Source organism: Diadema setosum, chromosome 22 (genome assembly GCF_964275005.1).
Source record: "Diadema setosum chromosome 22, eeDiaSeto1, whole genome shotgun sequence".
Classification (NCBI taxonomy): domain Eukaryota; kingdom Metazoa; phylum Echinodermata; class Echinoidea; order Diadematoida; family Diadematidae; genus Diadema; species Diadema setosum.
This window is the reverse complement of record NC_092706.1, coordinates 26,529,484-26,546,552: the sequence shown is the minus strand read 5'-3', so window position 1 is coordinate 26,546,552 and position 17,069 is coordinate 26,529,484. Positions and strand designations below refer to the sequence as shown.

The 17,069-nt window shown below is 37.4% G+C and overlaps 1 protein-coding gene across 1 annotated transcript; it reads right to left on the bottom strand.

Annotated features, from left to right (window-relative positions):
- Positions 1 to 4,210: 4,210 nt before the first annotated feature.
- Positions 4,211 to 5,258, bottom strand: LOC140245262 (G-protein coupled receptor 84-like). Its single transcript, XM_072324846.1, has one exon. It carries the CDS (start codon positions 5,246 to 5,248, stop codon positions 4,211 to 4,213), a length of 1,038 nt encoding a protein of 345 aa, XP_072180947.1. The 5' UTR covers positions 5,249 to 5,258.
- Positions 5,259 to 17,069: the final 11,811 nt, after the last annotated feature.

Below are 17,069 nucleotides of genomic sequence, written 5' to 3'. Positions count from 1 at the left end.
TTGAGATGAGGCTTGAGGTTTCCAATGTGTTTTTTATTAATATACTTCTATATAATGAGAAACCACATATGAAAAACAACAACATAATTCTAAGACGAATTCAAGGTTTATTTGAGGAAAATCAATTTTTAACTAGCTGAGATATCCAAAACAGAGCGATCCTAATAAAAGATGAGACCCACATTTTATTCGGATCGTTTTGTTTTACTTTGTGTTTGGATATCTCAGCCATTTCAAAACCGATTTTCATGAGAATAAACTTTGAATTCATATAGAATTATGCGCTTTTTTAACATATCATATAGTGGTCTCTATCAAAGCATCTCGCAAAGAGTTAAAAGCTGAATTCTCACCTCAACCAATACCATACCATCCCTATAATTCTTGGTTAGAGAGAAGGGTGTAGTTTCTTAATTGGCAATATCAACTATCGGACCGTCAATGGCAAGGGAAATGATCGAAGTATAATACTTATCAGGTTTTTCTTCGGGCTTTCGATCGCAAAGCAACAAATAGGAAGGATTAGACATCAGCTGTGGCTATTGGTATACCACTTTAGATCCTGTAATTGCCAGTGAATATCATTGTTCTGCTTTATGTGACCGAGGCTATCACCGACAATCCCTATAATGATTATTATCTTGACTATCATATAGATGCAGAAAGCGCTGGTACCATCATCAGAATGAGTGTGACAAATACTATACTTCATCTTCCCATTAATTACGACGGGAGGTCATAATAAGTTATTTATGCATGTCAATTCCTAATGAGGTCATGCAACATTAACAGAACCTTGGAGAAAACGTGACGTGTAGCTACAGTAAGATAAAGATAAAAACAAAATCAGACTCTTTTCCACTCTAAAAGGCTTGTCGGATAATTCTCTCTCGCCCTCCCTTCATGCATAATACATAAATATATATATATATATATATATATATATATATATATATATATATATATATATATATATGTATATTTATACATCATTTATACACATATATATTTATATTTTATATGCTTCTGTCTTTATTCATTTATTTATTTATCTATTTACTTATATATTCATGTCTAAGTTTCCTACTGTTTACGACACAGTCAAAAGAAAAAAAAATCTTGATTGGAAATATTAACATGGATGGAGTGAAAACTTTTGGTGTTGTGCTTTCAACATGTTCAATACCGCTACTACGTGTGTAGCTACTAAATAGATATACAGCAGCCTTCACTGTCCTCTATTGCTACTCTGATTGCTATAAAAATAGCAGTTTGTAACACACGCACCAACAAGGTGTTATGTAATAGCTATAACAGATATACTCTGCTATACAAACGCTGCGGATCATCATTATCATCAATTAGTAGTATAGATATTGCAGTTTAAAAATACGTAATGACAAGAAAATGGAACCTGGAATCTTGCGTATATGTTTCTTTTTTCATATTTTAATGACATTTATAATATTCGTGTTCAGCATTATATAAATAATCATCAGAAAAGACAACTTTCCACAGTAAGAAAGGAAATCGCCAATAAAGTCAATCGTGCAAAGTGCTAGAATAATAGTGAGAATATATATTGGTACAATCACGTCTTCAACTTCGTCCTTTACAACGCACCAAACAATAAGCTCTGGCGATGAAAAGTCCTCTCCAGGTAATATAAATATCAAACTGACTCGGTACAAAAAAATAAATATAGTATACATACATGAATATGATAAGATATATTGCGTGGCACTGAATCGTAAAAGACACCTACGTTGCGCAAGGTTGTCAAGCCTTGCAGGAGGAACGCAATATGTCTTCTGTTCCTGTCAATCTTTCGACATGCGGCAAGCCTAGCTACTCGAGTCCGACGAATTCGACAGGTTTCGGGGTGTTGGGAGAGAATGTGCGCACGACGTGATTTGCACATAATAATCATTATATGTATATCGTTATTGTCCTATTTGTTTAATACAAGTAATGGTTACATCAAGTTACATATAAATTTCAGACTTGGAAAACCAGTTAAAGGGGTAGTATAGTACTGTTGGAGATGATTAGGCTTCTGACTTTTTGCGAAATACCAAGAAACCACTGATGAAATAGTATGTAGCATACCATCCTAAGAGGTATTCAAAATCTATTTAATGAAAATTGGTTTTGGAATGGCTGAGACATCCAAAAACAAAGTAAGACAAAGCAATCACAATAAAAAGTAGATCCCACCTTTTATCAAGATCGCTCTGTTTTAGATATCTCGGTCATTTCAAAACCAATTTTCATCAAATAAATGTTGAATTCCTCTTAGAATTACATGCTCTTTCATATTCATAAAGAATTTTCTCGTTATCTCACCAACAATGTTAGAAACCTGAAGTTAGGTTTCAACCAAAACTATACGCGCCCTTTAACTTGAAACCGTGATCATAATATGACATAAGAAAGCTCTGCTCTTTATTCATAACAAACAAAAATATTTGAAGTAAAGCGGGTTTATTCAAATTAAAGAAATTCTTCCGTCGAGATGTTTTTATTGCAACTGATTGACAAATTGCCCTACATCGACGTGGATAATTAGGTTCGAATCCTGCTCGAGTATACGTACGCCCATGATTTCTTTTATCATGGCTACTAATAAAACACTGATCAATTCAGTGCTTATTTACGTCGATGTATAGGACAATTTGTCAATCAGTTGCAATGAAAGCGGGTTTACTTTTCTTTTTCTCGGAGAAAGAATCTTCCAGCTTGTTTTATTGTTTTGGCACTGCATTCTTTGCTTATGTGTACGTCATACCTGCCGTACCAGCGGCATTGGATTTTCAGTCCGTATCTTTCAATCTATGACTCGACTTCCATAGTTGTATTGACACTCTAGACTCTCAATCGGAAGACCCGAGTTCGAATCCCTTCAAGTGCCTATGTCCTCCAACACGTCCCTCTCGACCCAGGTGTATAAATGGGTACTTGGCAATGTTAGGGCAATGAAATGGTAGGTGGTAGGGTCCTTCTGGTTGAGCATTGAAAACACTAAAGTGGATTTACTGGATAGATAAGACCAAAATATATTTTGTTATAATACATCATATCATAAACTAATTCAACGAGATGGATCAAGAATAAATTGTCGGGTAATATTCTTCATTGCAAAGGTTCGCTAATCGTAAAATAAACAAGTGTTCGGTAGTCCGGAAATTTGTGGCGTTATTCCGAAGGTTCTTCTTTTCAGAAGGTTCGTTTTTCCCGAATGTTAGTAATGCCAAAGGTCCTTTATCAAAACTCCAAAACGAAATAAGGTTCGTTAATCCGAAAAAAAAAAATGGAATTACGAACAGTATTTCTTTTTCTTATTAACGAAACTTCGGGATGATGAACTTTTTATTGTTTTTTTTTTTTTTGCATTTCAGATTTATGCATCTTCAGAATAGCGAACCTTATTTAATTTTTGCGTTTACCAAACCTGGGAATATCTAAACCAACTTAATTTCTTTTTCGGTATCAAGAACCCTCGAAATAACGAATTTGCGTCATAACGAACTTTGGGAAAAACGAACTGTAACCGAATTATCGACGACAACTAAATGTCTATACGTTCTCTATAACATTTCAACAACAAAAAAATCTCCATAAACATTTCACAGGAGAGTACATTATGATTAACATCAGGATGAATTCTAACTCTTACAAAAGGACAAGAACGCATGCACAGAGCGACACTATGACGTCATCGCATCTACTTCATTCACTCCATACGCAAGCCACAGTATAAGAGCATGACAATTGGTTTATACAGCTCTGCACAGGCAGAGTTGTGAAAAGAATACTTAAAGTGTTAACTTGATCTTAAATTCTCATGTGGACTCAAATCTTATAAACTGAAGAAACAACAACGAGAATCAAACAGATAATGTCTACTTTAAACAATCGCATTTTTTTCAGGAATGATACATGTATTATATTCGTAATTCACATAATATTTCATTTTGTATTTGCATTGCATGAACATTAACTTTGTCCCTCTGGAAAAAGTCTGAACACTAAGCAGTGGCCTAAGGACCAAAGTAAAGAAATGGAAAATAAACAAATATCCCTGTAAATAATGCAATGACCACTTGACGCCCAAGTTCATTTCAAAAGGATGATGGCGACTCACGTTGTTACACATAACGGACCAGATAAAAGATGATATTTTGATTCTTTAGCATCTGGTCAACTTGGGTCACGGAGAGCTACAATTATAAATCAATTTTCTAAAGGCTTCCCTGAAACTACTCGTCATCCAGGCGTAGAGGTATGGATTTGCGGTGGACGTCGACCACAAGAGTATATCTACAGTTCGCCAGAGCCACGCGGGCAGTTCGTAGTCCCTGTCGAAGAAGACGAAGAGGAAAAAGGGAATGATGGAGAGCATGTAGGTGAAGAACAACAGCCAAAGATTACGCGTCAGACGTATGTTGTCTCTGTGCAAGTTTCGTCGACTCGGTATGGCGAAGTGGAACACTGGGAGACTTCCCTCTTGCGATCGGCTACAGACGTCGCTGTGCGCTCGCTGCTCGCTGAACCGACTTCCCGGCGGCTTCGGAAAAGTGCTACCTTGCCAGGCGTGGACGCGGGAACGACTCGCTCCGACGTGCTTGTAGATCATGATGTAGTTAAATGGAATCACCACGATACCGATGATAAGTCCAAGGGATAGCAGAACCACCTGATAAGTCCAAACGCCCTCAACGTCAAAGCCAAAGGTGCAGTGACCGAGGATAGGGTTGAAGCCCACAAAGTTGACGTCACCAATGCCGAAGAGGGGAGACAGGACTGGCACTCCGGCGACGATGATGGCGCCTGCAATCTGAAGGACAAATAGGTGAGGTGTTGCAAACTTTCGATAGACATGCAGAGGCTTCGTAATGTTGAGAAAGCGGTTTAAGGCAATTAATCCTAAGATATTCAGGGATAGAGCATGGAAGAGGATTAAGGTAAACCCGTGCGCTCGACATAACTTGACACCGAAGGGCCATTCGTTGTCCACAGTGCTAAAGACCATGAGGGGGACGAGAATTCCACAGGCCACGAGGTCGAGTAAGGCTACGGTGGTGACGAAAGCATTTGGTACCGTGCGCAGCTTAGGTGTCATGACAACGGCATAGATGACAAAAGTGTTTCCCATGGTGCCCGTGAGAGCAAGGAGGAGGCGGATGACGATCTCGAAGATGATGAAGCCATTGGTAATGATCACGTCTTCATCATCAGTAGAGTTCATGATTGGTTGAAGAAGTGCTTTGACACCATTTTGAGCACACAAGCAAGGCTGTAGAAATCTGTGTAGAATAGAATAAGAAGAATGGATATCAGGTTATGTTGGCTAGTGCATGATTCATACAGTTCTGGTTGAGGTGAGGATTTAGCTTTTAATGTTTTGCGAGATATTCAGAAACCACTCTATGAGATGTCAAAGAGAATACAATTCTGCGGGGAATCAAAAGTCTATTTGATGAAAATCGGTTTTGAAATGACTGAGATATCCAAAAACAAGGTGAAACCAAGAGATCCTAATAAAAGGCGTGGCCTGTCGCTTTTTTTTATATCTCAGCCATTTGAAAACCAATTTTCATCAAATAAACGTTGAATCCTTCTTAAAATTACATGCTCTTTCATATTTCATAAGAGATTTGTCATTATCTCACTGAGGAATGTTATAAACCTGAATCCTCCCCTCCACCAGTACTGTACAGTCCCTTTAAGATGACGGTCTTGCCTTGCAAGTTATTCTAAATTCCATATAAACTTGGAGTATCATGGGGTAGGGCAAGACAGTTTGATCCTAAATTTGCCAGATACCATTTTGGTGCTGTTTGGATAGGCCTAACGGTTTTCGAACAAGAACTCCACCCAGAATGTACTACATAATAATACATGTATATAATAATTATGATAATGATTCAGGTGTGAGTTTCTTTAGTTTGTCAACCTCTACAAATTAAATCTGTTAAGATTGCAACTGCTGATCTGTAAATTAACAAACACGTCGGAAAAAAAAAGGAACCAGTGGGACTCGAACCTGTCATCTACTGCTTTCCGGGCAGCGACACTATACCACCAGGCTGTCCCTGGTTGCCGGCAGTGACAATTTGTAGAGGGAGACAAACTGAAGAAACTCACACCTGAACCTTCACCCCTTTGAATAATATCTTTCTTTCATTTATGATAATGATTGTCCTAACAGGCATACGTCAACCAGTCACCTTACAGACATACAGCTAAATTCTCAAATTATATTCCACGATCTCTCTCTATTTCTCTCCTTCTTCCCTTCTTTGATATATTGTCTCCTGTACTATAGGCAACCCACTTAGGGTAAATCACCCCCCCCCCTAAAAAAAAAAAAAAAAAAGCCTTAACATTACCATTCGATCCGTTTACCTCGCTGGTATCAAAGGAACATGATGGATAATACATCTGTCCAAATATAAGTGTTCCAGGTAGGATTCGAATATAATGTAACGCTTAGATCGACTTTGTGGGGATGTAATACACTTCATTCTTTAAACAGTCTATTCACATCTTCATACGTGTGGTAAAAGTGCACCAAGGGAAAGTGCATTGAAACCACATTTTGCAATCTCTATCTTTTAAAGTGATTTTTATGTGATAAATAAACCCTGCTAGCATTGCTATTTCCCCCTCATTTTTCACTGTAAAAAAAAAAATAGATAAACTGTTTGACAAAGAGACAACGTGAGCCTAAAAATGTTCTTCCCACAGTTTTATCTCGACCTTGGTGGTTTAGAACCTTCGTAGAGGTTACCTTATTTACCTTTGATACCAATGCTTTCATCATACCATCACTGCCTTTTGTTTTATTGCTCAAAGCACCATCGTGATCGCCTACATTACTGTTAACAGATTATACAATGGTGCTTTTACAGCTGGTGTACTGTATAGCTGTGAATGCGAAATGTCGGATGAGAGAGTTATGATTTTAAGCAGCAATATGGCATTGTCACATTGTTCCCATAATTAGAGCGCTGTAAACGAAAACAAAACAGTACTCTTGTAAAAATCAAACTTTATGCAAGCAACAAATCATTGAATGTTTCTTTGTTGTTGTTGTTGTCCTATTTTTTGTGTGTGTGTGTTCTCCTGGTCCTGAGACACTATTGAATTATATATGGTGGCATTAGACATTTTGCACTTAGCAGCCCTGTACAATTATTATCTGTTGCTGTTGTTGTTGTTGTTGTTTTTGTTGGGGTTTTGTGTGCTTTTTTTTCTGTCTGGTACTGTTACATTCCTTGTCAGCCAGCTTTACCGATTTTAGATGTCTGTACAAAGTTCATCGTGTGCTACGGCAGTACGGGCACATGCCAAGTTGTTAAATTAAGCCATACTCTCTAATTAACATTCAGATTCATGTGACATTTTGTCATCGCAAGACGAAAGTGCGAACTCACTCTCAGCTCTCCATTCGGACATGGTAAATATAAATGAAACCATTGGGAGGTCGGTCAGACGAGAACGGCGATCCGAGATTCTTAACTCCACCCACACTCAGCGATACGCTTACCTAAGAGTCCCCGTTCCCGTTTTCCCCTGAGTTTATCAACAGCACTTTTAGACTGGCAGAATAGTCTCTTTACCCATCGGAAAAGATCAATCTATCTAAACAACTACACATTTTGACGCTGCCGGGATGGTTGGCCTCGTTGCTACGTGAAACTACGTGAAACTACGTTCATTTGCATTGGAGAAAAGAGGCGATGTCCCACACGAAGGAATTTACGTATTGGCGTGACGCGAGGTAAACGCTCGTACATACTGCTGGCGTGTCGAGGTAATCATGAAGTTTTTGCAGCTGTGGATTAATGAATCATGCTTGAGAATGGTAAGTAAACTCTAGCATACATTGTAATATGATCGTGTATTCATTCTGAGCAGTCATTGGAACTATACATTTGCCAATAATGTAGACATGCAAGAGTATGTAGGCCTAACTAGTGCTGTAACTCTTCAGAACTTTTAAAGAAATCATGGAAATGCTACAGAGAGGGTGTAGATGAAAAAGTCTGGACAGTCGCACTGAATATCATGAGATGAAATGCATTCCACATCCATCGTATTACTTGTACTCAGTTCTCCCGAAACACGTAAGAAGTGGAGAAAAGTATTTAAGAATTGATGGATGTCCCTCATCCCTTCCCCAAACATATTGTGTATGCTATGTGAATCTTTCCTTCTATCTATCTATCTATCTATCTATCTATCTATCTATCTATCTATCTATCTATCTCTATCTATCTATCTATCTATCTCCGTAATGGGATGGAAAATGTAAGCAAAATGTTGGCATAGCTATTGGCTTTTTCGTTGCTTTGGGGAAAATGTGACGACATGTGATCATAGTGCATAAAATTCTTATGATCATTTCAACTGGTATATATGAAGCATTATACCAAGTAGGGTACATATTAATTTCTCAAGCAGCATTATCCCCTGGATTATACAATCTTATCTATTCCTGTACGATATCTTTGTTGTTTTTAAGACGGTGCAGTATTTATTCGTTCTACCCTCAGAACATTAATCCTTATAGCTGACCGGCAATACCGTTCGAGAGTCAAAAGGAGGTGTACGGAGTTTTACTTTCGTGTTTAATTCGTACAGTTAATCATTGTTAAGGTATCGTAAAATCTGGGGAATAAGATCAGTCTGGACATTCTCAGAGAGAATTAAAACTAATTCGTAGAATGTAATGCTGTGATGTGAACGCGTGGCAGTCTCATAGGTGGGTGTGTTGCTAGTGATAACGAAACCCATCCTACAGTACACATGTCGCTAGTGCCAGTAAGAAGACTTGAGATGTTTTATATCTTTGCAGCGTAAAATGACTGTCATATTTGTTAACTTGAAAACATGACCAATTCATAATCTTTGAAAGTTGCCTTAACACTGTGATGCTACCTTTTGCAGTGGAAATAATGACTATGATGATGCTTATCAACCTATCAACATGACCAATTCATAATCACCGACATGTTTGTTAATTGACAAATTAGCAGTTGCTATCTTAACAAATTTAATTTGTAGAGGGAGACAAAGTGAAGAAACTCGCACCTGATCACAGAAACCTTTCTGAATAGTTTCAGCGCGCATGAGCCGCGAGCGACCTCCTCTGTTTTTGACATTTGGGGTTACAGATATCAGACCGTGAATCACTATCACGGGGATCCCTAAAGTACCTGCAGCCCTTAAACCAGCATGGATTATACGACCACGCATTTAGAGTTCAGATTCTCAGATATGTACCTCCTCTGGGTCTTCTTTGTTTTTTTAAAGGGTGAACTTGATGAAAGAAAAATAGTACAATACGATATCATATTGTACACCTTATTTTTTCAAACACACGCGGATCATATTTAACTCTATATGTGTATGTACACACGTGTCCCTTTTCGACTAATGGTTATTATTTTCTCTTTTGCGCTATCCTGCAGAATCGTGTATGCTGATGTATCTGTTTTTATGTGACTTTGTCGTGTTTGTGCTTTTCAGATATATATATATATATATATATGTGTGTGTGTGTGTGTGTGTGTGTGTGTGTGTATGTTTTTGTTTAGGAGAGAGAAAGAGTAGAAAGACATATAAGACATATAAAGACATATAAAAGTATGTCAGTTCATGCCCCAAATGAAATGATTTATATTTTTCTTTTTCTGAAGGCGTGTCTTAGGTAGGAAATCAAATACTATATAGTATATATGATAATTCTCGGATGGTAGAGATATATTTAGACAGATGAGGTATGTATACGTGTAATATATTGGCACCCCTTCCCCCTCCCCCCCCCCCTCCCCCGCGAAATAAGATGCAGAGCAAACAGGGGTACCCCATTATCGGAATGAGACGGGGATAGAGGATTACGGCCAATGTATTATGAGACAGTCCGAGTTTTCAGATTCGGGTCGACAGCCAGCCAGCCAGCCAGCCACAAAGTTTTGAGGCTACCATCTATTAAAAGTCTCCCCGCCATCGTAGAATATTCTCGTTTACTTTGAACTGCAATTGGTATATAGCGGAGACGTGAACTCGTACATTCCTTTTTCCCAATTCCAACTCCGAAATACTCACTTTAATTGTGTGTTTATAGCATTGTCGGGGGGGGGGGGGGGACTTAATGTTTTAACAATTCAAAACAGGTACGCGGTGAAATGTACTTGAACCAGATACGTGTTCTCGAGACTACCACCATCTTTATACATGATTCTCTGGTAGAGACGTTTTCCCGGCTGCATGGACGCTGATTTTGTAAACTTCAAGTCTTCAATCATTAATGTCTTAATTATGTCAATAAAACAGAGAAAGATGATGGGTATATACCGTCAACACCTTGCAAGCTTGTTTACTTAGTATATTGAAATTACTCGTATCTCATCTGCAATACTTTTTCTTTGTCAGACACTTGTTCTTTCCAAGTGAAATAGTACATTAGATTTCTATTTTATCTATTTTAATTCTTTATCTAAAAAGAAGACGAATCTACGTTATTTTGTTAAAATGTCAGCTTGTTTGAATAATGTTTTTGTTTGTTTGTTTGTTTTTTTTTCGAGTTGGCATTGTAAAACTCTCCGAGTCTTAATACGTAAAATAGGGCAAGATTCCCTCGGTTATTCACGAAGGAGATGATGATAGATTATTTGTAATTCGCTTGTAAGCAAAACACAAACAAACAAACAAACAAACAAACTTCTTTCCCTCTCTGTCTTAAGCGAGCTACGTTCGGACGAAATCCTTTTTTTATGCAGACGTATTACAGCCTGGGGTGAAATGTCCTTTATCGGAAGAGAAGACGGACGCTTTATTTTATGCATGAAGGGAAATGCAAAGATATTTGATATCGCATGCTATAATTATGCCTAGCCATATTCAAAATACAATATAAATGTGAATTTATTGAAAAGAAATATTTCCGATCTACTTGTATTTAAATTGTTTGAAAAAGGGCAGGAATCAAATTGAATCAAATTTAGGTAATGTTTTAAGGCGCAATTGTGCATTACCGCACATCCGCTAGGATGAAAGGGGGAAATAGGGGAGAACGCTATATAATCAAATATGACCAAAAATATGCGATAATTTATGCTGCTTCTATGGGGACATGATATATTTTCACACATTCCTTACGAGATTCAGAATTTTTGCATAATCTTTATGCAGGACCAATAAGTTTCCCACAGATAATACCCGCAATGAAATAAAACTGATCAATAACGCCAACGCACTGCACGTGCCAATTGTCACATACTTTGAAAGACAACATTATAATCGATTCTAACAATAGCCACGTGTTTTCAAATACACGCACACACGCAGAGAAGGTGAGACAAAAATACGGCCTGCACGGAATGTAAAACTAGGCTACAGCCCAACAACTCTACTAATACTGTAAAAAACCAGAAAGATAGCGAGAGAGAGAGAGAGAGAAAAGTAAGGGGTATTCAAAGGGGGAGAGACATGTAATAGAACAGGAGAGAGAGAGGAAAAAAAAAAGACAAAGAAACGTACGAGAGTTGAACGTAAAAGAGCACAAAAGGGCACAAAGAATTAGCACACAATTTGAACTACAATCACTCTACGGTACGACGTACACCACGAGTGAATTCTACCATAAAAGGTATCCCCCAGCCCGTGGGTGCTGTTATGTGATCCGCGCTCTGCGCTGATGTTAGTTGCATCCCAGCCCACGCAGGTTCGCAGAAAATAGAGCGGACGGTCGCTTGAGAAGGGGGTAAAATATACAACTGACCACGACCTTTGCAAGAGGGAAAATCGACTCCGTCGCCTTCAAATACACTCTCCATGAATCAAGTTGTAATCCACGGTGATTCCGTAACCTATTCTCGCTTTTCGAGGAATAATTTCATCCTATATTATAAAGTAATGACGTCATGCATGCGACACATACTGCTTAATCAAACTCAAACAGGGTTGTATTACTGCTTAAAGGGGACCGCCGGATGATTTTCAGACTTTTACATTTGAAAAACTATAAATCAGTTAAACTGAGTACAGAGTTTCAGAATTTATAGTGATTGGGATGAGGAATGAGAATGTTTTCAAAATTTATAACAAATTGCAATGAACAAGGATGATGACATGGCAGCCTCACCATAAGAATGCATGAGTTGGGGCTCAAGGAAGCAGAACAAAAGAAGAAGGCATGCATAGATTCTTCACATGTGAACTTGTTGAGCAAGTGGTATTGTAATGGAGTTGCACTGCTGCATTTCTGAAATGTATGAGGCTCTGATGTCATCGACACTGTTCAGTGTAATTTGTTTAAGATTTTCAATTTATTGGTTTCTCTGCTCAAGGACCACAACAAATTCCACGAATCTATACATGGAGCTGTTGATTTATGTACTACATGATGTGAAATTATGAAAATCGTCCGGAATGTCCCTTTAATCAAGCTCAAACAGTAACATATATTTAGTTCCATTCCTAATGCAAATGCGAGCATCAAGTTATGAATCTGGACAATAATTATTTCATACATATTTTGTAAAACAACGGGATGATAAACTGGCTCGCTTTCATGCGATGTAGGTAAGAGAAGGAATGGTAATAATGCAATTATTAGCAGTAACTCGACAGACTCTGGAGGGACTAAGATACACTACGAAATATCAACGTCAACAACGTCAGATTCTAAAAACAACATCTCCTCCTCAACATTAAAAGAAATATAACAATTCTGAGGGGCGACATACATAAACACACACATACTGTACTTATGTGGATATATACAATATGTATGCATTATTGCTATACACATAGATGTTATATATATATATATATATATATATATATATATATATATACTCCTAGATGGGTCATTTGGAAGACATTTCCATTTGTTTTATATGCAAATTTATCATTACATGTTCAATGACAGTTTACGCAATGGAGACACGAAAATTGTCTCCTTAATGACCAGTTGTCTCCCTAATGAAGACACTTCCCCCCAATATGTCTCCCTAAGGTGCCAACTAGGGATATATATATATATATATATATATATATATATGTATATATATATATATATATATATATACATATATATATATATATATATATATATATATATATATATATATATAATACACACAGTGTGAGTGAGTGTGTGTGTGTGTTTCACGCGTTTTCACTAAATTGATCGTTACCTTTGTGCTATGCCACATTCTTCTATTTATGCATTTTCGGCAGTTTTTACTAGAGCAATAACCACACCTTGCATATTTTCTTGAATGCCCAATATGAATGTCATATATATATATATATATATATATATATATATATATATATATGTTGCATAAAATCTGATAAACATATATATATATATATATATATATATATGACATAAGATCTGATAAATATATGTATATACCTATATACATACACGTATATACGTAAATATAAACGTATATCTCTATCTGTATAATTATAACATTGTGAGTATATAGGGCCCTATGCATTTATAAAACACTTCATTGACTGTTAGTTCACTCGAGTTCAGACTTCAAACCATTTTGCTCTTTAAGAACGAAATAAAGGGGCTAAAGGAATGGTACCTTTCTGATGATTCATATTTCAATATGATTGTGTAGCTCAGGCTATAATGGCAAACTATGAAAAGATCAAGGAACGAAAGGTCTTATTTTTATGGAAAACAAGAAGAATGCATGTGAATGCATATTCAACCTATAAGGTGCACAGATAAAGGGGTGTCTCACTGAGCGGCCAATTTTAAGCATGTTCAAAATTTCTTTGCGACAACAAAGACTGTCAACGACAATGCAAACTATTTGCGAATTTGATTGCAATGATTAATGTTAACGAATCTGAGATTCCCTAGAATTCGCTACGCTCGCAAATATTCGCTGCTCAGAGAGATACCGCCTTGAGGTTGGAAACTATGCACGACTCATGTCTCCAACTTGTGGACCATTGTTGCCCACTATTTCGAGATCATTCTGACACAGCCTGGTGACATTAGTATGAACGCAAACGATCGATTAACGGATGTTCAAAACCGTAAAAGTGCATGGCTAACGATACGCCGTCAGAGTTCACGTGTTGGTGGTGATGATGATGGCGGCCGTGATATTTAGCGTAATCATGAAGTCATCCCGTCCTACAAACACCTCATCTAGCCTGACAGACAAAATAAGTATTTGATTCTGATTTCGTATGAGGGATGTCTTCTATTGAAGATGACTGTATAGCTCTTAACAGACCTAAAACCAAACTCAAGACCTTAAGGAAGACTTCAAATAGCGCTTGGCGGAAATGAGTGTTCACACTGGACATGCTGGTAATGACTATTACAAAGGGCAACATCATATTTTTCTGTCTTTCACCCAAACGCCGGGTTAGGCAAAACGTCTGCAACAATTTGAATATATTTCTACTTGCATTCGAACACATCTATCATGGCAGCGGCCTACCATCAATCAATCGGCGTGTGACATTTAAAGTAGACCTCCGGATGATTCTAAGATTTTTACGTTTGAACAATTGTAGATTAGTTATACTGAGGACAGACTTTCAGAATCTATGATAATTGGGATGAAGAATAAGAATATTTTCGAAATTTATAACAAAATGCAATGAACAACGATGATGACATGGCACGGTTACCATAAGAATGCATGAGTTTGGGCTCAAGGAAGCAGAACTAAAGAAGAAGGCATTAATAGATTATACACAGGTGAACTCTCAAGCAAGCGGTATTGTAATGGAATTACACTGCTACATTTCTGAAATATGTGAGCCTCCTATGTCATCATCCTTGTTCAGTGTAATCTGTGATATGTTTTTTTTTTTTTATAGTATTGTTTTCTGCTCCTGAATCACAATAAATTCCACAAATTCATACATAGAGCTGTTGATTTATGTACGACATGATGTGGAATTATGAAAATCGTCTGGAATGCCCCTTTAAATTGTTGCTCCGGTATCTACGATCGTTTCTAAGCAGTGAAATTGTATATCGCGTAGTAAAGTTGGATAACAGCAGGGAGGTACGAAGAGAACAGGGTACTCCGAGCTATTCCACAGGCTACACTTATGGAAATGATTACGTTTAAAAAAAAAGGATTTCGGAGAAAACTACTCTTGATTATTTGAACGATGTTAATTTGGATATCCTGTAGATCTCGTCTAAAATTTGAGGATAGATGTGATATTCTATTTCAGCCACATTTAATCATTTTTTTTTTTTTTTGGGGGGGGGGGGAATAATTTTCTTCTGAAATCACTTAGATATTATGAAATCCAAAAGAAGATTACCGAGTCGTATGTCGTGTTCCCCCGATTTAGAATGAAGAATTTGAATTTGAATAAAGAATTTAATATCTAGTTCAATTCGACGACTCTCTGCTCTGTTTCCTCTGAAGGCAGTCGTTGCAGGGGAGCGTTATTCTTGTACCGATATATACACTGCTGTTAATCCTAGTTCAGATTTGAAATGCTCCCAGCCCTTGCAGATAACGAGTGTGTTTACGACTTAAAAAAAGTGTCGCCTTATCCAGTCGGGTTATTTCCGCGCACACCCTAATTGGCATGCCTCATAGAAATCTGTGACGACAGACGTGTATTACGCTGATACTGACAACGTATAGTGACGTGGAGAAATCGCCTAGCAGTCGCGCATTACACGACTGTACATCATCAGGCAGTAAACTCCCTCGACCAATGGTTATCCACCTCCGAGAGACGGTAATAGTGTTGGACAACCCGAGGTGAACATGTCATTTTTTCCTTCTTTCCTATTTTTCTCTCATTTTTTTTTCTTCCCTTCTGTTACTATGAAGCGAACATGCACCCTCCCATACTTCGTATTACGCTCAAGCATCGGAATGTCACAAATACTGAAGAAGGTATAATAAGGAAGGTAAGAAGTGCGCCGATGAAACTATTATGTGTACGGTCACAAGCCATCCTTCTATTTTCTTTGTACAGTCCCGTTTCATTTTGTGTGAGTGGACTACCTTGTCAAAAGGAAGTGGCATCTTAAGTTATTGCTTACTGGACCCGGAAGTGTTTATCTTGTCAACACTAGGGGAAAAGTATCACTCAAAAAGTATTATCTGGAGGTAAGGAGTCAAAGGCATGAGAAAAATTTGCAATGCTCGAAGTCATTATTTCAAGCGTCATGGCTGTTGTTAACACCCTTTTCAAATATCAGGGAAACATACTAAAATAAACTACTTCGATTAGATTCTGCAGTCCAATTAAAAACTTTAAATCGAATCGCCCGATATTTCCACAATTTCATCAAGCGTTGTTGTTGTTGTTTTTGTGTGAAGATATTGCTCTGGATATCAATCTAATATCCCTTAATCTGTATCCCAGGAGAGTTTTGAAACAATTATGATAGACAGAATATCAATTAAGAAAACAGGTTTAGCATCTCTCCAGAGATTACTTCTTTCTTTTTGTGAAAACTAATAAGAACAGTATTGCCCGCATTAATGTCAGTAGTATAACAAAACTAATGATGTATTAAGGTTTAAATACAGGATTTGTCAACTCTATCAAATTAATGTCAAATCAAAAAAGTTGCGCCAGCTATATAATGTTTAAAATGATTTAGTGTGTCAAAAGATGCAAGATGATTTTTACCCGAAATTTCTAACTACTGAAAGCAAAGAACTGGTGCTGGAAATAATGTGTGCTGCAGCATGGAATCTACTTGATTATTATAAATCGTTATTCTACTTGAATATTATAAATCGTTATCAGATATTACAGGAAGCTGCAGTTATCCTTTATCTGAGAGAATACAATTCAAACATGTTGTCACATTACCTTATTTCGGAGATGGCTGAATAGACGAATGTATATAGTCCAATGTTGACCCACAGTTTAAGACCAAAAGTCCTGAGAAATACGTCATATCACGTACCCAAACGACGCGATAGTGAATAGACAAGTTTTACGATATTGGAGAAGGAAACACGTCTTGTTCGAGAACAGGACGGAAACTTGGGAAGGGGGTAAGGAGAAGAAATAAGAGA